This window comes from Mirounga angustirostris, unplaced genomic scaffold, assembly GCF_029215605.1.
Source record: "Mirounga angustirostris isolate CCGP_5_RB_7025 unplaced genomic scaffold, mMirAng1.0.hap1 SCAF_3, whole genome shotgun sequence".
Taxonomy (NCBI): domain Eukaryota; kingdom Metazoa; phylum Chordata; class Mammalia; order Carnivora; family Phocidae; genus Mirounga; species Mirounga angustirostris.
Genome location: NW_026991711.1, coordinates 74325050 through 74349814, shown reverse-complemented (window position 1 = coordinate 74349814; position 24765 = coordinate 74325050). Strand labels below are relative to the sequence as shown.

The following is a 24765-nucleotide window of genomic DNA, read 5'->3' as shown; positions in this document are numbered from 1 at the left end:
TGAGAAAAGGCAGAAAGATGTATGACAGCTAATTCTGAAAACATGGAAAGACATAAGCAAAAAAAAAAAAAGACTGAACTTTTAATGCCAAGGATAGTTTACCTTTAAATCTTTTACTGACCTTCTGGTCAATTTAACCACTGAATCCCCTTCGGGGGGGCCCCTTGTAGTCATTTTCTTGGCATCATTCATTGTCCACAGAGCACTGTACTAACCCAGTGAGGTGGGTATTATTGCCATTTTCAAATGAGGGAAGAAGAAGTAAAAAGAGAAGCCCAGAGAAGTAAAAAGCCTTGTCCAACTTCTGGTGGCTAGGTGGTAGAGGCAGCGATGTAGGCCTTGTCTGTCTGGCTCAGTCTCATTCCTCTGCCTTGACTCCTCCCTCTCCTTTATTCTGGAATGCCAAGATTATGCGGAACTGGCAGAACAATTTTAAGAAGGAAACATTGTTTCTAAACTCAGGTTAATCCTCAGGGTTACAGCATTACAACTCCCAAAATGGTAGCTTCTTACCACCCTTGGACATTTACCCTTCGTCCTGATGTACCAAATGCCTTCTCCGTACCAGTCATTCCAGAGTATGGCTCCCAAACAGCTCACCAAGGACATGGCCAGGAGCAGCAGGAACAACACCAGGATCTGCACACTGGTCACCTTCTCAACATTTGATCTCTTGAGAGGCAATCTGATAGAATTCTGCATAATAGCACATGCACACACACCAAAAAGAATGAAAAACAATCAAAGGAATTTATAATTCATGAATACTCTGATGACAAGAAGAGGTCAAAAATCCTAACAGCTGAAAAATAGCACACTTTTTTTTTTTTTTTGCCAAATAACTACCAAGACTAAAAGCGTGCCATATTGTTGAATGACATGGCTTTTCCACTTCGGTCCTTGAAGCATTTTTTACTAATTCACAAAGAACATATTCACACAGATGATCTATCACCCCAGAGTTCTAGGGTTTAAAAAAAAAAATCAAATGTGGTAAATCAGTCTAGGTGATCTGTACAGAACCCCCCAAAAAAAGACCATACTAATTTGTTGGTTTTACTACTTATACTTATTGAATTATTTCTGGTTTAAAAACCGTAGAAAGATACCTTTCATCTGAGTCTGTTGGGAAAATATTCAAGATTTTACCAGTACAATAATTGCTCTGACACATGCATATTTTAGGGAAACCAAAGCTCTGGGTTAAGGATACAGTGAGAGTTTCAAATAATAATTTTCTATTAGCATTTCAGATTTGCCCATAAATTTCTGATAATTGTCTGCTGAGGTCTACTGAAATATTGGCAAATATATGTGTATTTAATTTTTTAATATATAACATATATAATTGGCAAGCATATAGATATATACAGATATAGATAGATATAAATATTTAACTTTTCAATCACACTTTGCCAGATTAAGTTTACCATTTCTACATTTTTTTTAAATGTAGAAGCATAAATCCTCAAAGTCTACAAGTTATGAAAATATGAGTTGGTACTCTAAATTACTCAACTTTTTTACAAAGCATATGAATAAGATTTTTTAAAATCCTAGGTTTAACTGCATTAAGCCTAGTATTAGAGAACGTCCGTGTGTGTGTGCACATAATTTATATACTATATATAAATATATGTATACATATATATAAGTATATATACTTATGTATAATATCTCCAAAGCAATCATGTCATTCCTTCTCTTTTGTTAACCTGTATAAGTAATGTCTTCAAATGTTATACAATACAGAACAGTTTTCAGCTAAGGGTGTTGTACTTAAAATCTTTCAATAAGGAAATACTGACATTTACTAGTTTTCTTTTCTGAAGTCATGAAAAAGCCCTCTTTGAGATTTCTGTTATTCTTAAATGACACAATCAACATGTATAATAAACTTCTGCAATGATTTACATCCACAAAATATCATAGAGAAGGATGCACTTTCCAATGAGCTGCAGCACAGACAAGCCATACTGGGGGGATAATGGAGTGGGCTTCTTCCATTAACAGTAGACAGTGAAATCTGAGATGCAGTGTTGTATTACCAGGTGGACAATTAAGTAAGCCAGCGCGGTCATTTGAAGTGTACTGTTTGAGGGTGGAGCAGTTTACAACTGAATCACGGGTCATGATTATGTGTGTTCTACGTTGCCCTTGGTTCCCTGTCCAAATACAAACTTCTTTTTGGGGATAGACTGTGTTTATATCACTGTCTTAGTCTGGGGTTTCTAGTATACAGAGTATAAGGAAATCTTACCCATTAATGCGTTACTGCAGGGTACAATCCCAGGGCAGGAAGAATGAGAGGAAAAAGAAAAGTGAGACAAGAAATTGGGAAGCAAACACAGGGGAATGTCACAGACCAGCCATAGCTTTGCAAGAAAATGTACCCAGGTCTTCAGTCGTACAGCCTCCAACTTTCCTCAGACTAGTCTGTCCCCATTCCATGCCTTCTTTCTCTGCCATCAGTCACACTGTGTTGCACTGCTCAATAAGGCACATGCCAATTCTTGGCCTAGTGCTGTCCCAACCTGCCTCCCTTTCTTTCTGAACCTCCCCATGCCCTTGACACTCCCATGTATTCTACTCAGCCTTCAGGTCTTGCTTTACATGCTACTTCCCCACAACAGCCTCAGCATCAGGTTGGATGGAGTGCCTGTGCAGACACGGAGCATCCTATACTTACCCCTCCTGAGTGACCTCTTGCTATTATGTTACCTTGACTGTCTTCCTTCACACACTGCAAGTAACTCAAGGACAGGCAACAGGCCTACTACACCCCAAGGTCTTAGCACAGTGTCTGGCATTACAAAAGTACTAAAGAGATATTTGTAGAAGGAATAGTCAAAGCCAAATGTTGTATTTTAGCAGATGGTATAATGGGTAGACTTACTGTTAAGTTACTTCTCGTGAATAATAAACATGCAAAAATTCCTACTCCAAAACAAAGACCGTGATTGATTTTCAGGCATACAATTTAGTGATTCAACACTTCTACACAACAGCTGGTGCTCATCACAACACTTAATCCCTATCACCTATTCAACCCATCCCCCCAACCAGCTCTCCCCAACTGGAATTTAAATAAAAACTTTAAAAAAATATGCTGCCTTTTGTTTCAACAATTTCAATGCTAGAGATCTATCTTCTGTGAAAAAAAATAAGCAACTATCCATGTTCACTGCAGCAATATTTATAATAGTTTCTCTCCCCTAGACTCTCTAATGTAACTATGTTACTTCCACATGTTAAAGATTTATTTATTTATTTATTTATTTATTTATTTATTTATTTATTTATTTAAGACAGAGCAAGCACACAAGTGGGAGGAAGGGTGGAGGGAGAGGGAGAGAGAATCTCAAGCAGACTCTGTTCTAAGCGTGGAGCCTGATATAGGGCTCAATCCCACCACGTCCCTGAGATCATAACCTGAGCCAAAATCAAGAGTCCAATGCTCAACCAACTGAGCCACCCGGGCACCCCTCCATATGTTAATATAGAATGTAATTTTAAGTCTTAAATAGCAATTCATATAATAGTCTGTACAGATTGATACCATTTTTGCCAACACAAAGTGTTTTCTGCACGTTTATGTGTGTGTCTGTACACGTATTATTAAATATTTGTTCATTATAGAATTTAAAAAAAGAAAGCAAGATGATTGAGAGGAATGGTACATGAGGGTAAGAATTTACATAGAACTTCTAATGTCATTTGACCAAAATAATCTTACCATAAATGGGAGCCATATAGACTAAAATGAAATATGGACCTCCCTTCAAACTTCAGGCTAATAAACAGAAATAAGCTTCTTTTTAAAAAAAACATTTTATTTATTTATTTAAGAGAGAGAGCATGAGCAGGAGGAGGGGCAGAAGGAGAAGCAGACTTCCCGCTGAGCAGGGAGCCCAATGTGGGACTTGATCCCAGGACTCTGGGATCATGACCTGAGCCAAAGGCAGACACTTAACCAACTGAGCCACCCAGCTGCCCCCAGAAATAAGCTTCCTAAATTTAAGAGATAAACACTAAATCCCTCACCTCCTAAAAGAAGAAAAAATCTAGAGGCAATACTATCTGTCATCAGAAATTATTTTACCTGCATGAATTTGGTTTCAAATCCAGTGTAAACAACTATACCAAGGATCCACTGAGTATTTTTAAGTTGTGTACCTCTTAGCAAGATCTGATCAGGCCCAATTGGAACAGGGCTAAAAATAAAGAAGAGCATTTATAAATTAACCGAAAAGTTTTTTCTTTTCTTTTCACAATGTAAAGCAAGCCTAAGCTTTCACCTTATATATATTTTCTTTTGTCAAGTTCAACACTGGGGGGAAATAGCAATAAAAACAAATGTGTCTTCATAGAAAGTACCTCCTTCTAAAAGAGCATGGAAAAACAATGTTTTATCATCCATTTCTCACTAACCCAAAAAAGTATGTTGACTAAAATTTTGGAGAGAAAATACCTCTGATACCTATGGTGACTATAAATCTTATTGTCAAGGAAGATTAGGTGGAGGAATAAGTACCTGTGTGCCAATTTGGTAATCTATAGAAAAGATTATATGTGGTCATTCAGAGCACACAAAGCAAGTTCAGTCTGCCATATTTACTTGTCCTCCTCCCCTCCAGCACAGCCCAACTCACTATATAAAAGATGTTTTTGTGAAAGTCTAAAGTAGAAGCTAAGTAGAAATGGAGTAGAAATTAGGAAAAATCCTTCATCGTTATCAAACTAAATCCTTAGTGGCTTCTCTCCTTGGATGACTTTCAAAACCTTGTTCTTTCCACTAATTTACCCCAAGGGATGTGCTAAGTGCTTGTCTGCAATGGGAACTTGGACCTAACTTCTCTAGTCCTTCCATTTGCAGGTAAGCTGATTAAGAAAATGTCATACACTTTCCTCTTATACTTAAGAATTCCTTTTTTAAAAAACAATATATTGATGCCTCAGGTATTTCAAAGTCAAGTAAAAAATGAAAAAGTATAAAGGTTTAAAATGTTACCAACCAAGAAAATAAAAACTGCCATTTTTAATGTTCCATTAAAAAAAAAAAAGGTTTGAGAAGTGAAAGATGATACCTTTTACCATTTAGATACAAGGTTCCAATGAACGTATTGAAATGACGATTAGGTCCTTCACATTCTATTTTTCCTGATAGACTTGACAATTGTTTTTCTGTTTGCATTTCAGCTGTTTCTAACAAAGCCTGTAAAATAAAGTCAAAGTTAAAAACATGAAAATTAAATTTTAATAGCAAAGTTCAATGTCTCGAGTAGTTAATAAAAGAAAATTATGAAAATCAGGGTTTAAAATGTACTGCACTTATCAGGTAACAAATTATGCACATGAAACTTTAACATAAACTTTGTTAGAAAACTTTGCCATGCCAGCATTTTGCAAATAATTTTAATAAGGTTGAAAGATGTAGGAAAGTTAAGTTTTCATCATCTCTATATGAAAATAACATTTTTGAAAGCACAGGCACTATAACCAAACATCATGTCATGTTTGATACATTTATGAATGTAGCTAATGATGCTGAACTCTGGACCATGCTTAGAGTAGCAAGGATCTAGAATAGTGATTCCATGCATCACCTGATTTGCATGCATCAGATTCACCTGGAAGTCTTTAAATACAGACTGCTGAGATGTACCCCGAGGGTTTTTTTGTTGTTGTTTTTTGTTTTGTCTGGGGTGGGTTGCTAGAATTTGTATTTCCAAAAGAATGGTGATGGTGCTGGTCCAGGGATCACACTTGGAGAAACACTGATCTAGAGAATGTCTCATTGCAATAAGATGATCTCAACTTTCCAGAGAGAAAAAGCGGATCATCTTCAGGAGAACAAGAATCAAATTGTCAGGGCACCTGGGTGGCTCAGTTGGTTAAGCAACTGCCTTCAGCTCAGGTCATGATCCTGGAGTCCCAGGATCCAGTCCCACATCAGGCTCCCTGCTCAGCAGGGAGTCTGCTTCTCCCTCTGATCTTCCCCCATCTCGGGCTCTCTCTCTCTCTCTCATTCTCTCTCTCTCTCTCAAATAAATAAATAAAATCTTTAAAAAAGAAAAAAGAATCAAATTGTCATCAGTCTTTTTAACAACAATACAAGATATAAGAAGACAGTGAATTTTTACTTTTAGTTATCTAAATAAAAGACCTTTAAATTTAGACCTTTAAATTTCCCAAATATCAAACGAATGTGAAAGTTTAATGCAAATATTTTCAGGCATGCAAACAATATCTTGGAAGTTTTGACACTCAGAAACCTACATTGAAACAGTTTGGGATGAACTTCTGTTAATCAAAAGATGCCTTAAATAAAGTATAAGACCAAGTTACCAACTGGGTAAATGTCTTCTAGACATTTATAATACATATAACTGACAAATAATTAGTAAGAAAAATATGTAAAGAAATCCTATAAACCAATAAAAATATAAATATCCCAATAGAAAAATGAACAAACAACATGAACAAATATTTCCCCGAAAAAGAAAATATGTATTACCAGTACACTCAAAAACAGATGCTCAAGAGTGATATATTAATGAATTAAAAAAGAAAAAGCATTATCCTATCAATAGAGGCAGAAAAAATAGTAAAAAGCTTAACATGCATTCTAGAAAAAAAAATCTTAGCAAAACTTCACAAATTTGATAAAAGCAAACAAAAAGCAACTATCCACACTTAACTATAAAATGTTAAAGCATTTCCATGTTAGTCAGGATCAAGAAGAGACTAGGTTCTATCACCAAATTTATTTGCAACTGCTCAGGAGTTTCTGGGTAATACCATATGACTGGGGAAAAAAGAAATTAAGTATGATTACTGAAAAATAAACACCAGAAATGAACCAACTTTTATAGAAAGAATTTGTTACCCCAAAAATGCTATCTGCTTGACTTAAAAATCATAAAAATGTGTAAGAGGGTTTAGTAAAGTGTCTGGATTTAAGATAAATAAACAAAAATAAGTATAGCTGTATCACAGTTAAACATTCACCCGCTAGAGGATAGCTGGCTATTGCTAATAAAGCCACTATAAACATTTGCATAAAGGTTGTCTGTTCTGTGAACATAGCTTTTCATCTCTCTGGGATAGTACAATTACTGGGTCATATAATATTTGCATGTTTAATTTTATACAAAACCGCCAAAATGTTTTCCCAAGTGGCTGTATCATTTTATATTCCCATTGTGTTTGAATGATCCAGTTTCTCCACATCCTTACCTGAATTTGGTGTTGGAACTATTTTTAATTTTGGCCATTCTGATAGGTATGTAGTAACATTTCACTTTGATTTTAATTTGCATTTCCCTAATGGTTAATGATGTAGAAAATATCTGCATGTGCTTATTTGCCATTTTTATATCCTGTTCCATGAAATGTCTTTTTTTGCCCATGTTCTAATTGAATTGTTTGGTTTGGCTATTTTTTTTTCTGTAGAGTTCTGAGAGTTCTTTATATATTTGAAATACCAATCCTTTGTCAGATATGTGGTTTGCGAATATTTTCTCCCAGTTTTCAGCTTGTCTTCTCATCTTCTTCAAAAGCAAAAGCTTTTCATTTTGATGAGGTCCAATTTATCAATTTTTCCTTTTCGGGATCACATTTTTAGTATTGATTCTGAAAATCTTGGCCTACTCTAAATTCTGAAGATTTTTTTCCAATTTTTTTTCCTAAAAGTTTTTTAGTTTTACATTTTACATTTAAGTTATGATAAATTATTAGTTAACTTTTGTATAAAGTATGAGACTTAGGTCAAGTGTTTTTTAATTTGTTTTTTGCCTATGCACATACAATTGCTCTAGCACCATTTGTTGAAAAGTTTATCTTTTCTCCAATGAATTGCTTTTGTTCCTTTGACGAAGTCATTTGGGCATATCTGTGTAGATCTATTTCTGGCTTTTCTATTCTGCTGCATTGAGCTGTGTGTCTATCCCTTACCAAAACTACACACTCTTGATTACTGTAGTTAAAAAATGACTTGAAATCAGGTAGATTTATTCCTTCCATTTTATGCTGCTTTTTCAAAATTGTTTTAGCTATTACAGTTTCTTTGCCATTCTGTACATATTTTAGGATAAGCTCATCTATCTCTACAAAAGACCTTGCTGGTATTTTCATAGGAGTTGCATTAAATCTGTATGTCAATTTGGGGAGAATTAACATCCTTACTGTATTGAGTCTTCCAATCCATGAACACTGTTTATCTCTCCATCTATCTAGATCTTCTTTAATTTCTTTCATCAACATTGTAATGAAATTTTCAGCATACAGATCCTGTCTATCTTGTTAGATTTACACTTAATTCATATTTTTTAAAGATTTATTTATTTGAGAGAGAGAGAGAGAGAAAGTGTAGGGGCAGAGGGAGACAGAGTCTCAAGCAGACTCTGCACCAAGTGCAGAACCCTACGCGGGGTTTGATCTGAAAACCCTGAGATCATGACCTGAGTCGAAACCAAGAGTCAGATGCTTAATCAATGGCGCCACCCAGGTGCCCCCTAATTCACATTTTGAGTACTTATACCATATTTTTTTTTAAAGATTTTATGTGCAGGAGCAGGAGTTGGGGGAGGAGCAGAGGGAGAGGGAGAAGCAGAATCCCTGCTGAGCAGGAAGCCCAATGTAGGGCTCAATCCCAGGATCATGACCTGAGCTGAAAGCAGATACTTAACCGACTGAGCCACCCAGGTGCCCCGATACTGTATTTTTAATTTCAGGGTCCACACATTTATTGCTACTATACAGAGATAAAAGTGGTTTTGTAGGGGCACCTGGGTAGCTCAGTCATTAAGCGTCTGCCTTCGGCTCAGGTCGTGATCCCAGGGTCCTGGGATCAAGCCCCGCATCGGGCTTCCTGCTCAGCAGGAAGCCTGATTCTCCCTCTCCCACTCCCCCTGCTTGTGTTCCCTCTCTTGCTTTCTCTTTCTATCAAATAAATAAAATCTTTTTTAAAAAAACAAGTGGTTTTGTATATTTATCTGGTATCCTATATCCTTGCCAAAAATACATTATTTCAGTTTATTTTAGATTCCTTGGGAATCTAGGTAGACAACTTTTCTATGTATACAACCATGTCAAAATCAAATAGAGACAGTCTTATTACTTCCCTTCCAATCTGTATGTCTTGTTTTCCTCTTAGTGGACTTTTTAACTCTTCCAGTGCTATGTGAACAAGAATAGTGAGAGCAGATATCCTTGCCTGTTTCCTGTCTCAGGGGGAATGAATTTAGTCTTTACCACTTATATTTCACCACATGTATTTTAATATTAGCTCTAAGTTTTTTTGTAGATGTTCTTTACCAAGTTGAGAATGTTCCCCTCTATTTCTACATTTCTCTAAGTTTTTATCATGAATCGACCCTGAATTTTGTCAGATGTTTTCCTGCATTTATTAATACTATCATGTGATTTTTCTTCTTTAGCCTAAAATAGTGGATTACATGGATAGATTTTCAATTATTAAACAAGCCTTGAGTACATGGAATAAACCTTTATAACTCTTTTCATATATTGCTGAATTCCACTCACTAATACTTTTGAAGAATTCAGGTGGCTATACCCATGAGGAATATTGGACTGTTGGGTTTTGTTTTTTTCCACTGTCTCTGTCTGGTTTGGATATCAGGGTAATAACAGCTTTGTCGGGAAGCAGTCCCTCTCTTCTGTTTTCTGGAGGAGACTGTGTATAATTGATGTTAATTTTTCTTTGTGTGTTTGTTAGAAATCTCCAGTGAGGGTACCTGGGTGGCTCAGTTGGTTAAGCGACTGCCTTCGGCTCAGGTCATGATCCTGGAGTCCCTGGATCGAGTCCCACATCGGGCTCCCTGCTCGGCGGGGAGTCTGCTTCTCCCTCTGACCCTCCCCCCTCTCATGTGCTTGCTCTCTCTCATTCTCTCTCTCTCAAATAAATAAATAAATAAACCTTTAAAAAAAAAATCTCCAGTGAAACCACCTGGGCCTGAGATTTGAGATTTCTTTTGGGGGAGCTTTTAAATTATAAATTCAACTTCCTTAGTAGGTACTGAGCTATTCAGTTTACCTTTTTCAGGTGTTTGTAGGTTTTCTGTTATCTTTGTCACTGATTTCTAGCTTTATTCCACCGTGGTTGGAGAACACATTCTCCATGGTTTCAATTCTTCTAATTTTATGAGGCTTGTTTTATGACACAGGGTGTGTGTTCCTTGCACACTGAAAAGAATGTGTGTTTTTCTTTTGTTGGGTATTGTTGAATGTTGTATAAATATCAAACAGATCCTATTGATTAATGGCATATAGTTCTGTATCTTGAAGAATTTTCGATCTAATTGTTCTGTCAATTAATGAGAGGGGGTTGCTGAAGTCTCCAACTATAAATGTGGATTTGTCTATCTTCTAAGTTCTATCACTTTTAGCTTCACATATTTGCAGTTCTGTTTTTTGATGTATACACACATTAGCATTGCTATGTCTTATTGGTGGATTGACTCTCTTATCATTGTATAACGATAAGAAAAAAATGTTCCTGTCTCTAGCTATTTCATTTGCTCTGATGTCTACTTGATCTGATATTAATATAGCCACTCCTGATTTCTTTTAATTAATCTTTACATGATATATCTTTTTCCATCTTTTTACTTTTTTTTAAAGATTTTATTTATTTGAGAGAGTTTGAGAGAGAGAGAGAGAGAGAGCATGAGTAGGGGAGAGAGGCAGAGGGAGAGGGAGAAGCAAGCTCCTAGCTGAGCAGGGAGCCCCACATGGGGCTGGATCCTAGACCCTGCGATCATGACCTGAGTAGAAGGCAGACGCTTAACCGACTGAGCCACCCACGTGCCATCTTTTTACTTTTAACCTGCCTATATAATTAAAATGAGTTTTGAATAGACAGCATATAGTTGGATCATGTTTTTAATCCATTAGATATTACTTTAATTCAAAACTTAATGGCGTATTAATACCATTTACATTTAATAGAATTATTGATTTTTTTTGTTTGTCCTCTCTGGTTTTGCTTTTTGCTTTTTCCTGCTTTCCTTTGGGTTACTTGGACATTTTTTAGGATTCCGTTTTGGTTTATTGATAGTGTTTTTAGTATCTTCCTTTGTATAACTATTGTAGTGGTTGCTCCAGGCATTACATTATTTATAAGCAACTTCTCACAGTTTATTTGTATCATCATTTTACAAATTTAAATATAGAAGCCTTGCTTCCTCTTATGTCTCTTTACCCTTCCCTGTTATATATCTTAAATATTTTCACTCACACATTTAGAACCATATTAGATCATCTTATGATTTTTGCTTCAACCATCAAACATAATTTAGGAAACTCAAAAGGAAAAAAAGCTTACTGTATTTAACCTTATTTTTGCTTATCATGTTCCTTCTTTCTTCTTCCTTATGTTCGTTCCTTTTTTATGGTTTCCTTTATGTTTCAAGACCTTCCTTTAGCCATTCTTTGACAGTGGGCCTTGTGACAACAACTTCTGTTATTTTTCCTTCAATTGAGAATGTTTTAATTCTCTCTCCATTCTTGAAAAAGATGTTTGCTGGATACATGATTCTGGACTGACAGTTCTTCCCTATCAGCGTTTTAAAAATGTTATGCCATTTCTTTCTGACCTCCATGGGTTTTAACGAGAGATCTGCTGTTACACAAAGGGTCTTTCCCCTAGAGGTAGGGTCCTTTTTCTCACACTGCTTTAAAATATTTTTTTCTTTGTTTTCAGAAGTTTTACTATGATGTGTCTTGGTATGGATTCTTTGGGTCAACCTTTTTTGGCTTGTTCAGCTTCTTAAATTTGTAGTTTATGTCTTCTGGCAAATTTGTGAAGTTTTAGCAACCGTTTCTTCTAGTAGTTTTTCAGCTCCTCCCTTCTCCTTCCAGCATCTCATGTCATGAATGTTAGATCTTTGGTTATATTCCCACAGGTCTCTGAAGCTCTGTCCATTTCCTTTTCAGCCTATTATCTCTGCTATTCAAGTTGGGAAATTCCTATTGTTTTATCTTTCAGTTCATGGATTCTTTCCTCTGTCCCTTCTGTTCCACTGTTGAGCTCATCCCTTGAGAGTTTTTGATGCCTTAAGTACTTACTGTACTTTTAAGTTCTAAAGTTTCCATTTGGGTCATCTTTAAGTCTTCTATTGCTTTGCTGAGATTCTGTTTCTTTGTTGAGAACTTTTGTATTTTCATTTGTTTCAAGCATGTTTGTAGTTGCTCAGTGAAACTCTTTCCCTGATGGAGCCTTTAAAATCTCTGTCAGATAATTCTAACACCTCATTATCTTTGTCTTAGCATTAGTTGATTGTCTTTTTTCACTGAGTTTGAGATCCTCCTGGTTTTTGGCATAATGAATGACTTTTTATTGAAATCTGGATATTTGGGGTAATATAAGATCTGGCTATCACCAAGCTTTCTGTGTTAGGTGGCTTCCTCTGACACTACGCTGACAAGGGAAGCAGGTGTGGCCTCATTACTGCAAGATGGGGGACAGAGAGGCAAGTTGCACACTTGGCCTCTGTTGACAACCAAATGGAGGAGCTCCTTGTTATAGCTGGGCAGGAGTGGGAGTTCTGGCTCCCCTGTAGGCCTCCATCATTACCTCCCTGGACTGAAGGGGTTGGAGTGCCTTATTACTGCTGTCCATGTAGTCTTCACTGACACCGTGAAAAGAGAGGAGGGCCTTATTACCATCCTTATTACAAAATCAAAGTCTTGGGGCGCCTGGGTGGCTCAGTTGGTTAAGCGACTGCCTTCGGCTCAGGTCATGATCCTGGAGTCCCAGGATCGAGTCCTGCATCGGGCTCCCTGCTCGGCAGGGAGTCTGCTTCTACCTCTGACCCTCCCCCCCTCATGCTCTCGCTCTCATTCTCGCTCTCTCAAATAAATAAATAAAATCTTTAAAAAAAAAAATCAAAGTCTTGGCTTCTTACTTGGTTTCTCTGACACCATCCTTGTTGGGGAGTTGGGTGCCTCATTACAGCTGGGTAAGGGTGGAATTCTAGGCTCCACACTCAACCTTTGCTGGCATTGGTAGGAGTGGGGCCAAATTTTTACTCTGGTGTTTGGCTGGGATGGAGTGGCCATTGTCTCAAACTTTCTGTGTTGCTGGCTGCCCCTTTCCTGGTCCTTTGACTAGAGAAAGGAGGCTTTTATTGGGGCATTTTTTGATCTGTGTCCATTGGTTTTTCTGGGTTTTTGGTTTCTTCAGTTCCAAGCCTAGTATATATGACAAAAGGAAAACCCAGGGAGCTCACCACCATGTTGTTCCCTGGGTTCCAAGGTCCCACAATCTACCTTCTTCTATCACTCTTTCAGTGTCTTCTCATATTTGTTTTCCTATATAATGACCAAAGTTTTTACTTGTACTTAGCAGGAAAAATAGAAGAAAGTATGTCTACTTCATTTCCCCTGAAGCAGAAGTCTACAATTGCATTTTTAAAAATAAGAAGGTACCACCAAACTATTACAACAATTAGTACTGGGAATAAAGGTGGGATTTGGAAGGTGGAGATAAGGTTTAATAGATTAAGTTTCTGTATTACTTATATTATTTTTATGAAGATAATATATTACTTTAGTAAATTCTAAATATGTTTTTTTTTTCATTTCAATCAAATTAAAGTTTGCAAAAAAAGATTAGCAGACATGTAAATAGTCAAGTGTAAATTCAGGGACTTCCTTACTGAAGCAAAGTGATAAAGCAAAGACTCAATTATCTTAAAGATTATCTTTTTTCCATTAATAGGAAGTTAACTAGAAAACTATCTCCTTCCATTCGTAATCACAAGTTACTCTGAAATTCAAATGTTTAAAAAGCAGTGGTATAAAAAAAATTTTTTTTAAATAAATAAAAAGCAGTGGTATATACTCAGAGCTCCTTTATACCCCTTTAATCTAGTTATGGTATTTATCATGACAGTAGTTTTACCACCAAAGCACTAACAAAAATATCCTCAAAAAATTGCACAAAGGCATGTTATCCTTTATATGACCTGAATTTTATAGGACATTTTTTTTCTTACACTAGTACCGTATCACCTAGTTCCTACTTATTTTTTTAAAGCATCCTCTAAATAACTGGTGAGGATGAATTACATCTATACAACAGTAGTGACATACTTTTCTTCATGAAAAAAAAAATAATAACTGGTACCTGACAAAACTTGACATTGTGAGCTTAGGCACAAAATTAGGATTTAAAAATGTGTCTTTACCTGCCGTATTTTTAGATTTGTCTCCCCATCCAGATTAGAGGTTGCAACGTAACAGGTTACTTGAGGTTCACTAAGGAAGATAAAGCAAATAACACTGAATTAATATCTCTTCAAAAATTAATTTCCCAATAATGTAAACAATGAAATGGGATCTACATCAACAGCTGAAAGGACTGTTCAAAACTGAAAGAACTACAAATACTTTTTCAGGAGAAATTAGCAGTCTGATACTACCAGCCTAAAATTCATCTTGTAGTGGAAAACTACCCTCACAAAGCTGTGTGTTTGCTCTTTAATCCCAAAAAGAGAAATGGCTGAGGGTGAATAGAAGATGTTACATAGCTCAGAACAAACCAGTGTCACAACTAAAGTCAAACCTAAAATTCTGTTATTTTCTAAAATGGGTCCATTGTAGTTCCCAATGGCTCAGGCTCTATGGCCTTTATTTTTTTTTTTTTAAGATTTTATTTATCTATTTATTTATTTAAGAGAGAAAGCATGAGCTGGGGGTGGGGGGGCAGCGGGAGAGGGAGAAGCAGACTCTCCACTGAGCAGGGAGCCCAATATGGGACTCGATCCCAGGACCCTGGGGCCATGACCTGAGTCAAAGGCAGATGCTTAACTAACTGAGCCACCCGGGTACCCCTCTATGGCCTTTATAATGAGAATCAAATCTTCAGGATAACTCTGGACAGAGCAGAGTCTCTCAGACAAACACTACATTTGGGCTTCTCTATTTCTATCTAACTTCACCCATTAAGAAATCAAGACACTGAATTAACGAACATTTGCCTTGCCAGATTTTACTCCATATCAAATGCAATTTACTCATGAAAATTAATTGTTTGGGGGGAAATGCCACAAAGAATAACAAAAAATGTCATTAAAGTTTACTTAGTCTTGATTTCTGTCTTACTCTTTTGACTGTATCTCATTTACTGAATATCAAGTTTAAAGTAAAACAATCTGTATCAATCTTGCCAGCCAAGACCATATACCCCCAAAATAAAAATATATCTTCATTAAAGATGCCAGTGATATAACAAAGTAAGAACTTCCAAAAACTTTCTCTTCTATAAAACAATGAGATAACTGGCAAAAATTATGAGAATCAACTTTTTCAGAACTCTGAAAATTAACTAAATACTTAAATCAACCCAAGGAGATTTTATTCAAGAAAAAAAAAAGCTGAATATTGGTTTTTAAAAAAATGAGCTTTGTAATATTTTAACTTGCCCTACTCCCACTTCCTGCTTTTGGCTCAGTGACAGCTTTAAAAAATAATAGTCCACAATCCCAATACTGGAGGGAGCATAAAAGAACAAGACCTCATTCAAAGCCTGTTCCCATAGTCATTATTTCACCTGATGGTTCTCTGGAAGGCCCCACTTGAAGGATTTGTTTTTATTTGACCTGACCCAGAGCTTACCCAGTGCTAAAATCCTGGGTAAACAGTGGTGGGGATTTGTTGAGAACATTTACAGGAAAGTGTTTTAACATTGCAGTTGTCTGAGGTGATGTATAATAGTTAGGGGAAACAATAGACTAACCAAAAGGCCTAAAAGAAAAACTTGTAATGAAAAGCAACAAACATAAATCCTGGGTGGGGTGCCTGGGTGGCTCAGTTGGTTAAGCCTCCAAATCTTTTTTTTTTTTTTTTAAGATTTTATTTATTTATTTGAGACAGAGAGAATGAGATACAGAGAGCATGAGAGGGAGGAGGGTCAGAGGGAGAAGCAGACTCCCTGCCGAGCAGGGAGCCCGATGCGGGACTCAATCCCGGGACTCCAGGATCATGACCTGAGCCGAAGGCAGTCGCCTAACGACTGAGCCACCCAGGTGCCCTAAGCCTCCAAATCTTGACCTCGGTTCAGGTCTTCATTTCGGGGTCATGAGTTCAAGCCCTGCATTGGGCTCCATGCTGGGCAGGGAACCTACTTTAAAAAAATTTTTTTTAAATAAATCCTGAGGAGGAGAGAGTCTGATTGCCAGAGATGCCACATTATATTACTTAAGATGTTCAATTTTCAACAAAAAACCATGAGACATGAAAACCATGAGAAGCAAGTATGACCCATACACAGATTAAAAAGCACTCAATAGAAAGTGTCCCTGAGCAAATCCAGACATTGACTTTACTAGACAAAGTTGTAAATCAGATGTGCTAACTATATGCAAATAGCTAAAGGAAACTATGTTGAAAGAAATAACATATTTGAACATGTCCCATCAAATAGAGAATATCAAGGAAAAAATAGAAATGATAAAGAAGCCAAATAGAAATTCTGGGTTGAAAAGTACAATAACTGAGGGGCGCCTGGGTAGCTCAGTTGTTAAGCATCTGCCTTCGGCTCAGGTCATGATCCCAGGGTCCTGGGATCGAGCCCCGCATCAGGCTCCCTGCTTAGCAGGGAGCCTGCTTCTCCCTCTCCCTCTGCTGCTGCTCCCCTATTTGTGCTCTCTCTGTCAAATAAATAAATAAAATCTTTAAAAAAAAAAAAAAGAAAAGAAAAGTACAATAACTGAAATGAAAAATTCATTGCTCAAATTTGAGCAGGCAGAAGAAAGACTCAAACTTGAAGATAGGTCAATTGGGATAACTCAGTCTGAGAAACAAAAATTTAAAAGAATAAAGAAAAATAAACAGAGCCTCAGAGACCTGTGGGACATGAACAAACATACCAACATACATATAATGGGAGTCCCAAAAGGAGAATTGAGAAAGGGGCAGAAAAAATATTTAAAGAAATGATTCCCCAAAACTTCCCAAATCTGATGAAGAGCATTAATCTACACATCCAAGAAGCTCAACAAATAAGCCTTCAAGTAAAATATTCTCAAAGAAACCACACCTAGACAAATAATCAAACTGTTAAAAGTTAAAGCCAAAGAGAAAACCTGGAAAGCAAGAGGAAAAAGTTATTCACCACTTTCAAGAGATGCTAAATAAGACTATGTATCATTCCTCAGCAGAAACCTTGGAGGATCAGGGTGCCTGGTTGGCGCAGTCAGTTAAGCGTCCACCTCTTGGTTTCAGCTCAGATCACGATCTCAGGGTCATGAAATCGAGCTCCACATTGGGTTTTGTGCTCAGCGCAGAGTCTGCTTGATATTCTCTCTGCCTCCCCCTGCTCTTTTTCTCTCTCTCAAATAAATAAATCTTAAAAAAAAAAAAAAAAGAAACCTCGTAGGAAAGAAGGCATGAGGATGATCTATTCAAAGCACTGGAAAAATACACATTCTTTTTTTTTTTTTTAAGATTTTATTTATTTATTTGACAGAGATACAGCGGGAGAGGGAACACAAGCAGGGGGAGTGGGAGAGGGAGAAGCAGGCTCCCCGCTGAGCAGGGAGCCCGAGGCGGGACTCGATCCCAGGACCCTGGGATCATGACCTGAGCTGAAGGCAGATGCTTAACGACTGAGCCACCCAGGTGCCCAAAAAAATACATTCTTTTCAAGTGCCTATTGAACATTCTCTAGGATTGATCATATGTTAACCATACAACAAGCCTCAATAAATTTAAGGGACTGAAATCATACAAAGTATGTTCTTTGATCACAATAGGATGAAGTTAGAAATTAATAGGGAAATAAATTTGGGGAACTCCCAAGTAAGTGGAATTTAAAGAACACACTACTCAATAACCAATGGATCAAAAAGAAATAAAAAGGGAAGTTAAAAAATACTCTGAGGTGGGGGCACCTGAGTGGCTGAGTCGTTGGGCGTCTGCCTTCGGCTCGGGTCATGATCCCAGGGCCCTGGGATGGAGCCCCGCATCGGTTTCCCTGCTCGGCGGGAAGCCTGCTTCTCCCTCTCCCACTTCCCCTGCTTGTGTTCCCTCTCTCGCTGTGTCTCTCTTTGTCAAATAAATATTAAAAAAAAAAATACTCTGAGGTGGATGAGAGTTAAGATACCACATACCAAGACCTATGGGATGCAACTAAAACAGTGCTTAGGGTCTAGTTTATAGCTGTAAATGTCTATATTTTAAAAAAATTAAGAAGAAAAATCTCAAATTAATAACCTTAACTTTACACCTTAAAAAAACTAGAAAAAGATATTTTGATACATTTATAAATGAAAACTTAAAGTTTTCAGAATACAAGGGGGGAGCATAGGTAGATGTATTTGTCTATAAACCTAAAAAAATCCCTGGAAATATACACGGGAACATTATAGCACTGAGTGTCTGATGGCAGGGCAACAGGAGGGAAGGAGATGTCACTGGATGTCTTTTTTCACATTTTAAAACTTGAAACGCATGTGTGAATTAGCTATTCTAAAAAATTAAATTTTTTAAAAAGCCTGTGAAACTCCTCTCCCAAATTTGAAATACTCAAATGTACTCAGTCTAGCAATCATATTACCATGATTTTGTTCAAGCCCCGACTGGCTTAGAACTTTATATTGGTGTTTCTACTTTCAAAGCATATTTTCACCCTTCTTATCTTTCTATTTTTACAACTACCATGTGGGAATCATAAGCTTTTTTTTTTCCCTGAGAGAAGTGTGAACCAAGAACAAATAGAAAAGATCTGTTCCAAATGATAAAGCTTTTCCATTAGATCAATAGCCCCTATTTAAAAAAATTTTGTCTCTAAATTTGATCATGAGATATTCATGCCATAAAGGTGGTTCCTACTTTTATTTTTAATATAGAAGACTAATTTTTCAAACAAGGTGAATTTTAATAAATTTTATATGTATCTCTTACAGATTTGAAAGATAACAAAAATAAAATTTTATTTTTTGTGTGAAATATATATCCAAAAGAGTTTATAGAATGAATGTTATATTTTGAGAACAAAATGCTGTTTTATTGCTATATATATTACAAGAGAAGAAACTATAGTACCTGAAAGGTCCCCCAATTGCATTTTCTTCTCTTCCTCCCAGAGATAACTACTATATTAATATTTGTGATAATCATTCCCTTCTCTTTGTAATTTCATTACTACATTTATGTGTATCACTAAGCAATATATTGGTCACTTATAATCCATAAAAATTGGGGGGGTTGTATACAATAATGTCATCTACAAATAATGAGAATTTTATTTTATTTTTTTTATTCCATAGATAACAGTTTTTTCCTTTGATTGGGTTAAGATAGTTCCCTTTTATTGGTAGTTTTCTAGGAGGTTTTTTTTTTTTAAAGATTTTATTTATTTGACAGAGAAAGACACAGCAAGAGAGGGAAAACAAGCAGGGGTAGGGGCAGAGGGAGAAGCAGGCTTCCCGCCGAGCAGGGAGCCCGATGCGGGGCTCAATCCCAGAACCCTGGGATCATGACCTGAGCCGAAGGCAGACGCTTAACGAGTGAGCCACCCAGGTGCCCCATTTTCTAGGGGCTTTTATCACAAATGTTGTATATTTTGAAATGCTTCTATTGATATGATCATGTTTTTTAGCTTTTAATCTACCAAAGTGAAAATGCACTAAAGTGCAATTCTTTCATTTCCTAATAATGAAACTGTTGTGGTCACCCTTCAGAAGCAGGATCAAGCGCCCCCCACCCAAGATTTGGTTTGAGTGTCAAAACTGATGCTACAAACACACCAAAAGAGTGGGAAGGTTTATTATTTACAAGGTGCCAAAGGAGGGAACACCGAGGCTTTCCTGTCAACCAGCCCAGATGTGTGGCAGGAGGGGAAGAGGAGGGGAGGTTTAAATTTTGTCAGCAAACATCCAAAAATGGAGTCCGACTCCTTATTATAAAAACAAATTACATTCCTGTGATGAACCCCATTTGATCATATTACCATCTTTTATATTGTCAGGTTTTAACATTTTTATACTAAAATTAACCACAAAATGGACTTGTAAATCTCCTTTATCATTCTGTCTTTAAATTTTTGTGTCAAGATTACACCAGCCTCAGAAAATTAATCAGAGGGTATTCTTTCTGTTACTTTGAGCAATTTATTGGAAGACTGGTATTTTCTCTACATTGAGTGTGTGATAGAATTTGACAGTTACAATGCCTGGTCCTGATAGTCTCTTAGTGGGATTTTTTTTTACTACCTACATAGTATCTTTAATGATTATAGGACCATTCAGGTTCTATATTTCTTCTAGAATAAGTTCTGGTAAGTATATTATGGATTTATGCACTTCATTTAAATGCTAAAATGTGATTATAAAACTTTCATAAGATCCTCTCATTTAATCTCTGATGCACTTATAATTATACCAACTTTTCAATTTTGTAGTATTGTGTACTGGTGCCTTTCCTTTTCTTCCCTGATTAATCTTACCAGAACTTTAATTTATTAGTCATTTTCTAAGAAGCAAGTTTTCCCCATTTTGATCTTCTTCATTGTTTTTTCATTAATTTCTACTTCTCTATTATTTCTTTATGCCTGATTTGAGTTTATTCTTTTGTACTGTAGCTAACTTCTTAGACTAGATTCTTAGCTCATTTTTTTGGCATTTCTTTTTTAATGAAAGCATTTTAAGCTAAAAATGTCTATCAACTTAGCTGTATCATAGGAGATTTGATGTATTCTCATAACCACTAAAATCTAAGTATTTTCCAACTTCCATTATGATTGCCTCCTTGACCCACGAATTGTTTAGAGACATGATTTATTTCCAACATATAAAGTTCCTAGTTATCTTTTTATTATTGATTTCAAACTTAATAGCATTATGGTCAGAGCAAGTGGCCTGTGGACTACCAGTCCCTTAGAATCTTTTGTTTCTTTCTTATGTCCTAACAATTTTGACAAATGTTCCTAATTGTGCTTGAAGCGTATCTATATATTGCTTTTGGGTACAATACACCAAGAATTTCTATACATGCCATTTCAAGGTTGTCATTCGCTTTTCAAATCTTCTACCTCCATACTGACTTTTTTCTCCATTTGATCAATTCCTGAAAGCAAATACTGAAACATCCCAGTATGATGTTGGGTTTGTAAATTTCTTATAGATGTTTAAGTTTTTTCTTTATGTTTAACCTATATCATTTCTCCGTGAATTAAAACTGTTATTATGAAATGGCTTTTTTTCTTTTTCTCCAGTGACACTTTATCTCAAAGAATGCTTTTTGCCTCAAAGTCTATTTTATCTAATGGTGATACCATCTCTTCTGGACTTTACTATTTCTGTATGTATTTTTTCATTTCAATCTCCCTGAGCACTTGTGTTTTGTGAAATTCTTGTAAACAACATATAGTTGGTCAATTTTATAAATCTTCTAACTTCTGAAATCTATTTGCTTTGTTATTGATGATGTATTTTTATTTATTCTACTACCTGATTAAGTGCATTCTATTTCTCCCTCTTTTTGCCTTTTTTCTATTCTTTTAGTTACTTGTGAGGGCTTTTCCTTTTTCTCAAATAATTTTCCCCCTTGATATGGCTGAAAGCTATATATTCTATGCCTAATCATTTAGATATTAAAGTAAATTTTTAGACAAATATCCAGAGTTTAAGGTTTCTAGCCAATCGATATCTTCACTCTCATTCTGAACAATATGAACACCTTTGGTATAGTTCTGATTATCACACTCAAAATTACTCTGATGTTCCCTATTATTTAGTTCTAGTTTCAGATCCAGGAAACCCAATGAATCCAAGGGACAGACTTTCAAAAATTCTGAGAAACTGTCAGCGATTATCTTTTGGACTGTTACCTTTTCCATTCTCTGTTTTATCTCCTAATTAGAGGTTTCTTCTTTATTTTCCATGATCACATTAAACTCTCCGCTTAAAATTTTTTCAGCACACAGGCAAGGTGAATTCAGAGATCACATCTTCATGAGCCAACTTGAATCTCACAATTTTCCCTCCACCCTAAGCCAAACTCAAGACAAGCACATTTCTCTATTGCCCCCTACAGCATGGTGGTTTTTAGTCTTCATTCTCCCTTAATTAAGGGTGTAGTTCTCAGCTTTATGCAAGAATTGCCTACTTCCTATGCTCAATGAAATGGAAGCTTATGGTCTTCGGGGTTTGGCAGAAACACTCAGGGAAAAAGCCTATATTGACACAGGATTACCTTTCAGTGTTCTTAGGGTCTCACTTCATCCTGGGACTCAATTTGGTTTTCTTACTTTTATGCCCAATCAAATAAGCATTGGGATGTGTGTGTGTGTGTGTGTGTGTATCTAAGCTGTTTAGTGGGGGCAGGGTGAAAACTTAGAAAAATATCATCTGTAAAACTGCCAGAAAAAAGTCCAAGAACAATGATTTTTTTTTATCTCCCCCTCCCCCACACTTCTCTCCTACTCCCAAAAAAAAAGACTGGTTTCCATATAAGTAGTACTTTTTTGAGAGAAAGAGGCAAAGAAAGTCGCACATACAAATGATGTAGAGGTTATAAAAACAAAGCCCTTTATGGTACATCTCCGGCTCCTGTGGTCAACCCCATACTCTTAACCAAACCTAAGAGAGAAACCTATCAGCAACAGTAAGTTCTTTTGCCCAGTGGGTTAATACACTGATGGCAAAAGAACAAAGTGCATCTGGTAGGAATAAGAGCTAGTGTTGGCATTACTGCTTTTCCAGAAGCTTAGACAATGGCTCTAGAACAAATCTCTCTTTCCAATAAATCTCTCCATGCTCCAAGATGATGTGTGTCTAGAAGGCTAGGAATATTTTTATCACTTGGAGATGATTATGACTTGATCTAGGGAAACAGTTTACCCAACATGTCATTGTGTTCATGCAGCTGTGTTCATGACTATAGCCACCCTTACCCACAGACGCCCGAGACTATGTTCTCCTTACAGAGAACATGAAGGAGGGGACAGCTGAGCTCCCCAGGGGGCCCAACATAGAAGCATATGGAGAGGTGGTCAGACATGACCTAATGGAAAGGAAATACCCATTGTAGGGAGTCTCTGTGTAAGTTTCCTCTAAAATGGCCAATGAATAAAGCAATATAGTTCTACAAAAAGAACAAAGGCTGTGTTTTTAAACTTGGGCCTCACATGAGCCCACTTAATGGTATTGAAAAGATCACTTACTCTCTGTGTGAGTCACTTTATTTATAGAATGGGAACATCTCAGAATTGCCATGAGATTAATATATGATAATAAGCATAATTTTAAATTTTGCTGAATGTCTATAGAAATTACAGGAGGGATAGAATTAATCTAACAATTAGGCTAGAAGAAAATATGTCCAGGGAAATTAAAGATAATAAAAGTATAGAATAACAGTCAGCAAACTATGGCCCACAGGCTAAATCCAGGCTAAATCCACTTTTTACTAAAGTTTCATTGGAACACGGCCACACCTATTTGTTTACATGTTGCCTATGGCTGCTTCTGATGCTACAACAGAGACTGCATGGCCTGCAAAGCTGAAAATATTTACTATCAGTCCTTTCACAGTAAACCTTTGCAGGTTTTGTAACTTTACTTTGCAGTAAAACTTTGCTGATCTATAATAGAGAGGGATGCAGAAAGCGGTGAGATGGGTAGGCCTTTGGTTTTCTTAAAATTTCTAATTCAGAATAGAAGTTCCTTAAGTGGGCGAGCTTGGGTGGCACAGTCTGTTAAACACCTGACTTGCGGTTTCAGCTCAGCTTGTGATGTCAGGGTCGTGAGATCAAGCCCTGAGTGGGGCTCCATGCAGAGTCTGCTTGAGACTCTCCCTCCCAGTCTGCTACCCTCCCCCACACACTCTAAAATAAATAAATCTAAAAAAAAAAAAGTTCCTTAAATGCCCACTATCATAACCAACCTAGAAGAAATCAGAACCATGTCTGCAGGAAGGAACTGTCCATTTGAGGCCTTCACAATGTCGCCCACATTTACCTATAAAACCAGGAGAGAAATCACAGAAGCATCAATATTAAAAAGCAAAAATAGAGTCAAAATGTGTCAAATATTCTTAAGAAAAATTATGATGTGAAAATCCTGGAACCATGCTAAGAAACTTCAGCTACATTAGAACAATTTTATTTTTGGAGGGAGTCATTCCTCTAAAATGGTTATCTTAACTGGGGGCTATTTTGCCCTCCCCTCCCACCAGGGACATTTGGCAATGTCCGGAAACATTTTTGGTTGTCACACCTTTGGGGTTTTAGGGGATGATGCTACTGGCATCAAGTGGATGGAGGCCAGGGATGCTGCTAAACAGTCCACAATGCACAGGACAGCCCCCCACAACAAATAATTTTCTGGCCCCAAATGTAAATAGTGCCAAGGCTGAGAAATCCAAACAGACCTATTGATAGTACTATTTTTGCAATTGTGTGCTGTTCATACACTATCACGCTGTAATCACTTGCCTAATGGTGGGCATTCCTCTGCTGCTCTGTGAGGTCCATGTAGAACAGAAAAAATGCCCATCTCCCTCCATCAATCAATCAATCAATCAATATTTGTTGACTGAATGTATGAATGAATTCTAACTTGTAACTAAGAGATATGTAAATACTAGGAACAATACCTGAAGAAAGCAATATGAGTTTCTGATGCTTTCTTCCTGTGTACTTTTTCTTTAACAAACCCCTTGAGCATTTACACTGTGCTAGGTATTGAGGACACAACACTTAAAATTGGCAGGCCCTTCTTGGGCAGCTAGAAAAGC

General features: G+C 36.7%; 1 protein-coding gene across 1 annotated transcript in view; it reads right to left on the bottom strand.

Moving 5' to 3' along the window:
* The window catches only part of LOC135363787 (phospholipid-transporting ATPase IB-like), a 204783-nt gene that overhangs the window by 144045 nt on the left and 35973 nt on the right, over positions 1-24765 (bottom strand). Inside the window, exons 7-11 of the mRNA XM_064585806.1 lie at positions 23914-23987; positions 14214-14283; positions 5088-5215; positions 4103-4214; positions 531-696 (exon numbers count right to left, since the gene is read on the bottom strand). Coding sequence (XP_064441876.1) covers positions 531-696; positions 4103-4214; positions 5088-5215; positions 14214-14283; positions 23914-23987 — 550 coding nt within the window. The remainder of the gene's footprint in view (positions 1-530; positions 697-4102; positions 4215-5087; positions 5216-14213; positions 14284-23913; positions 23988-24765) is intronic.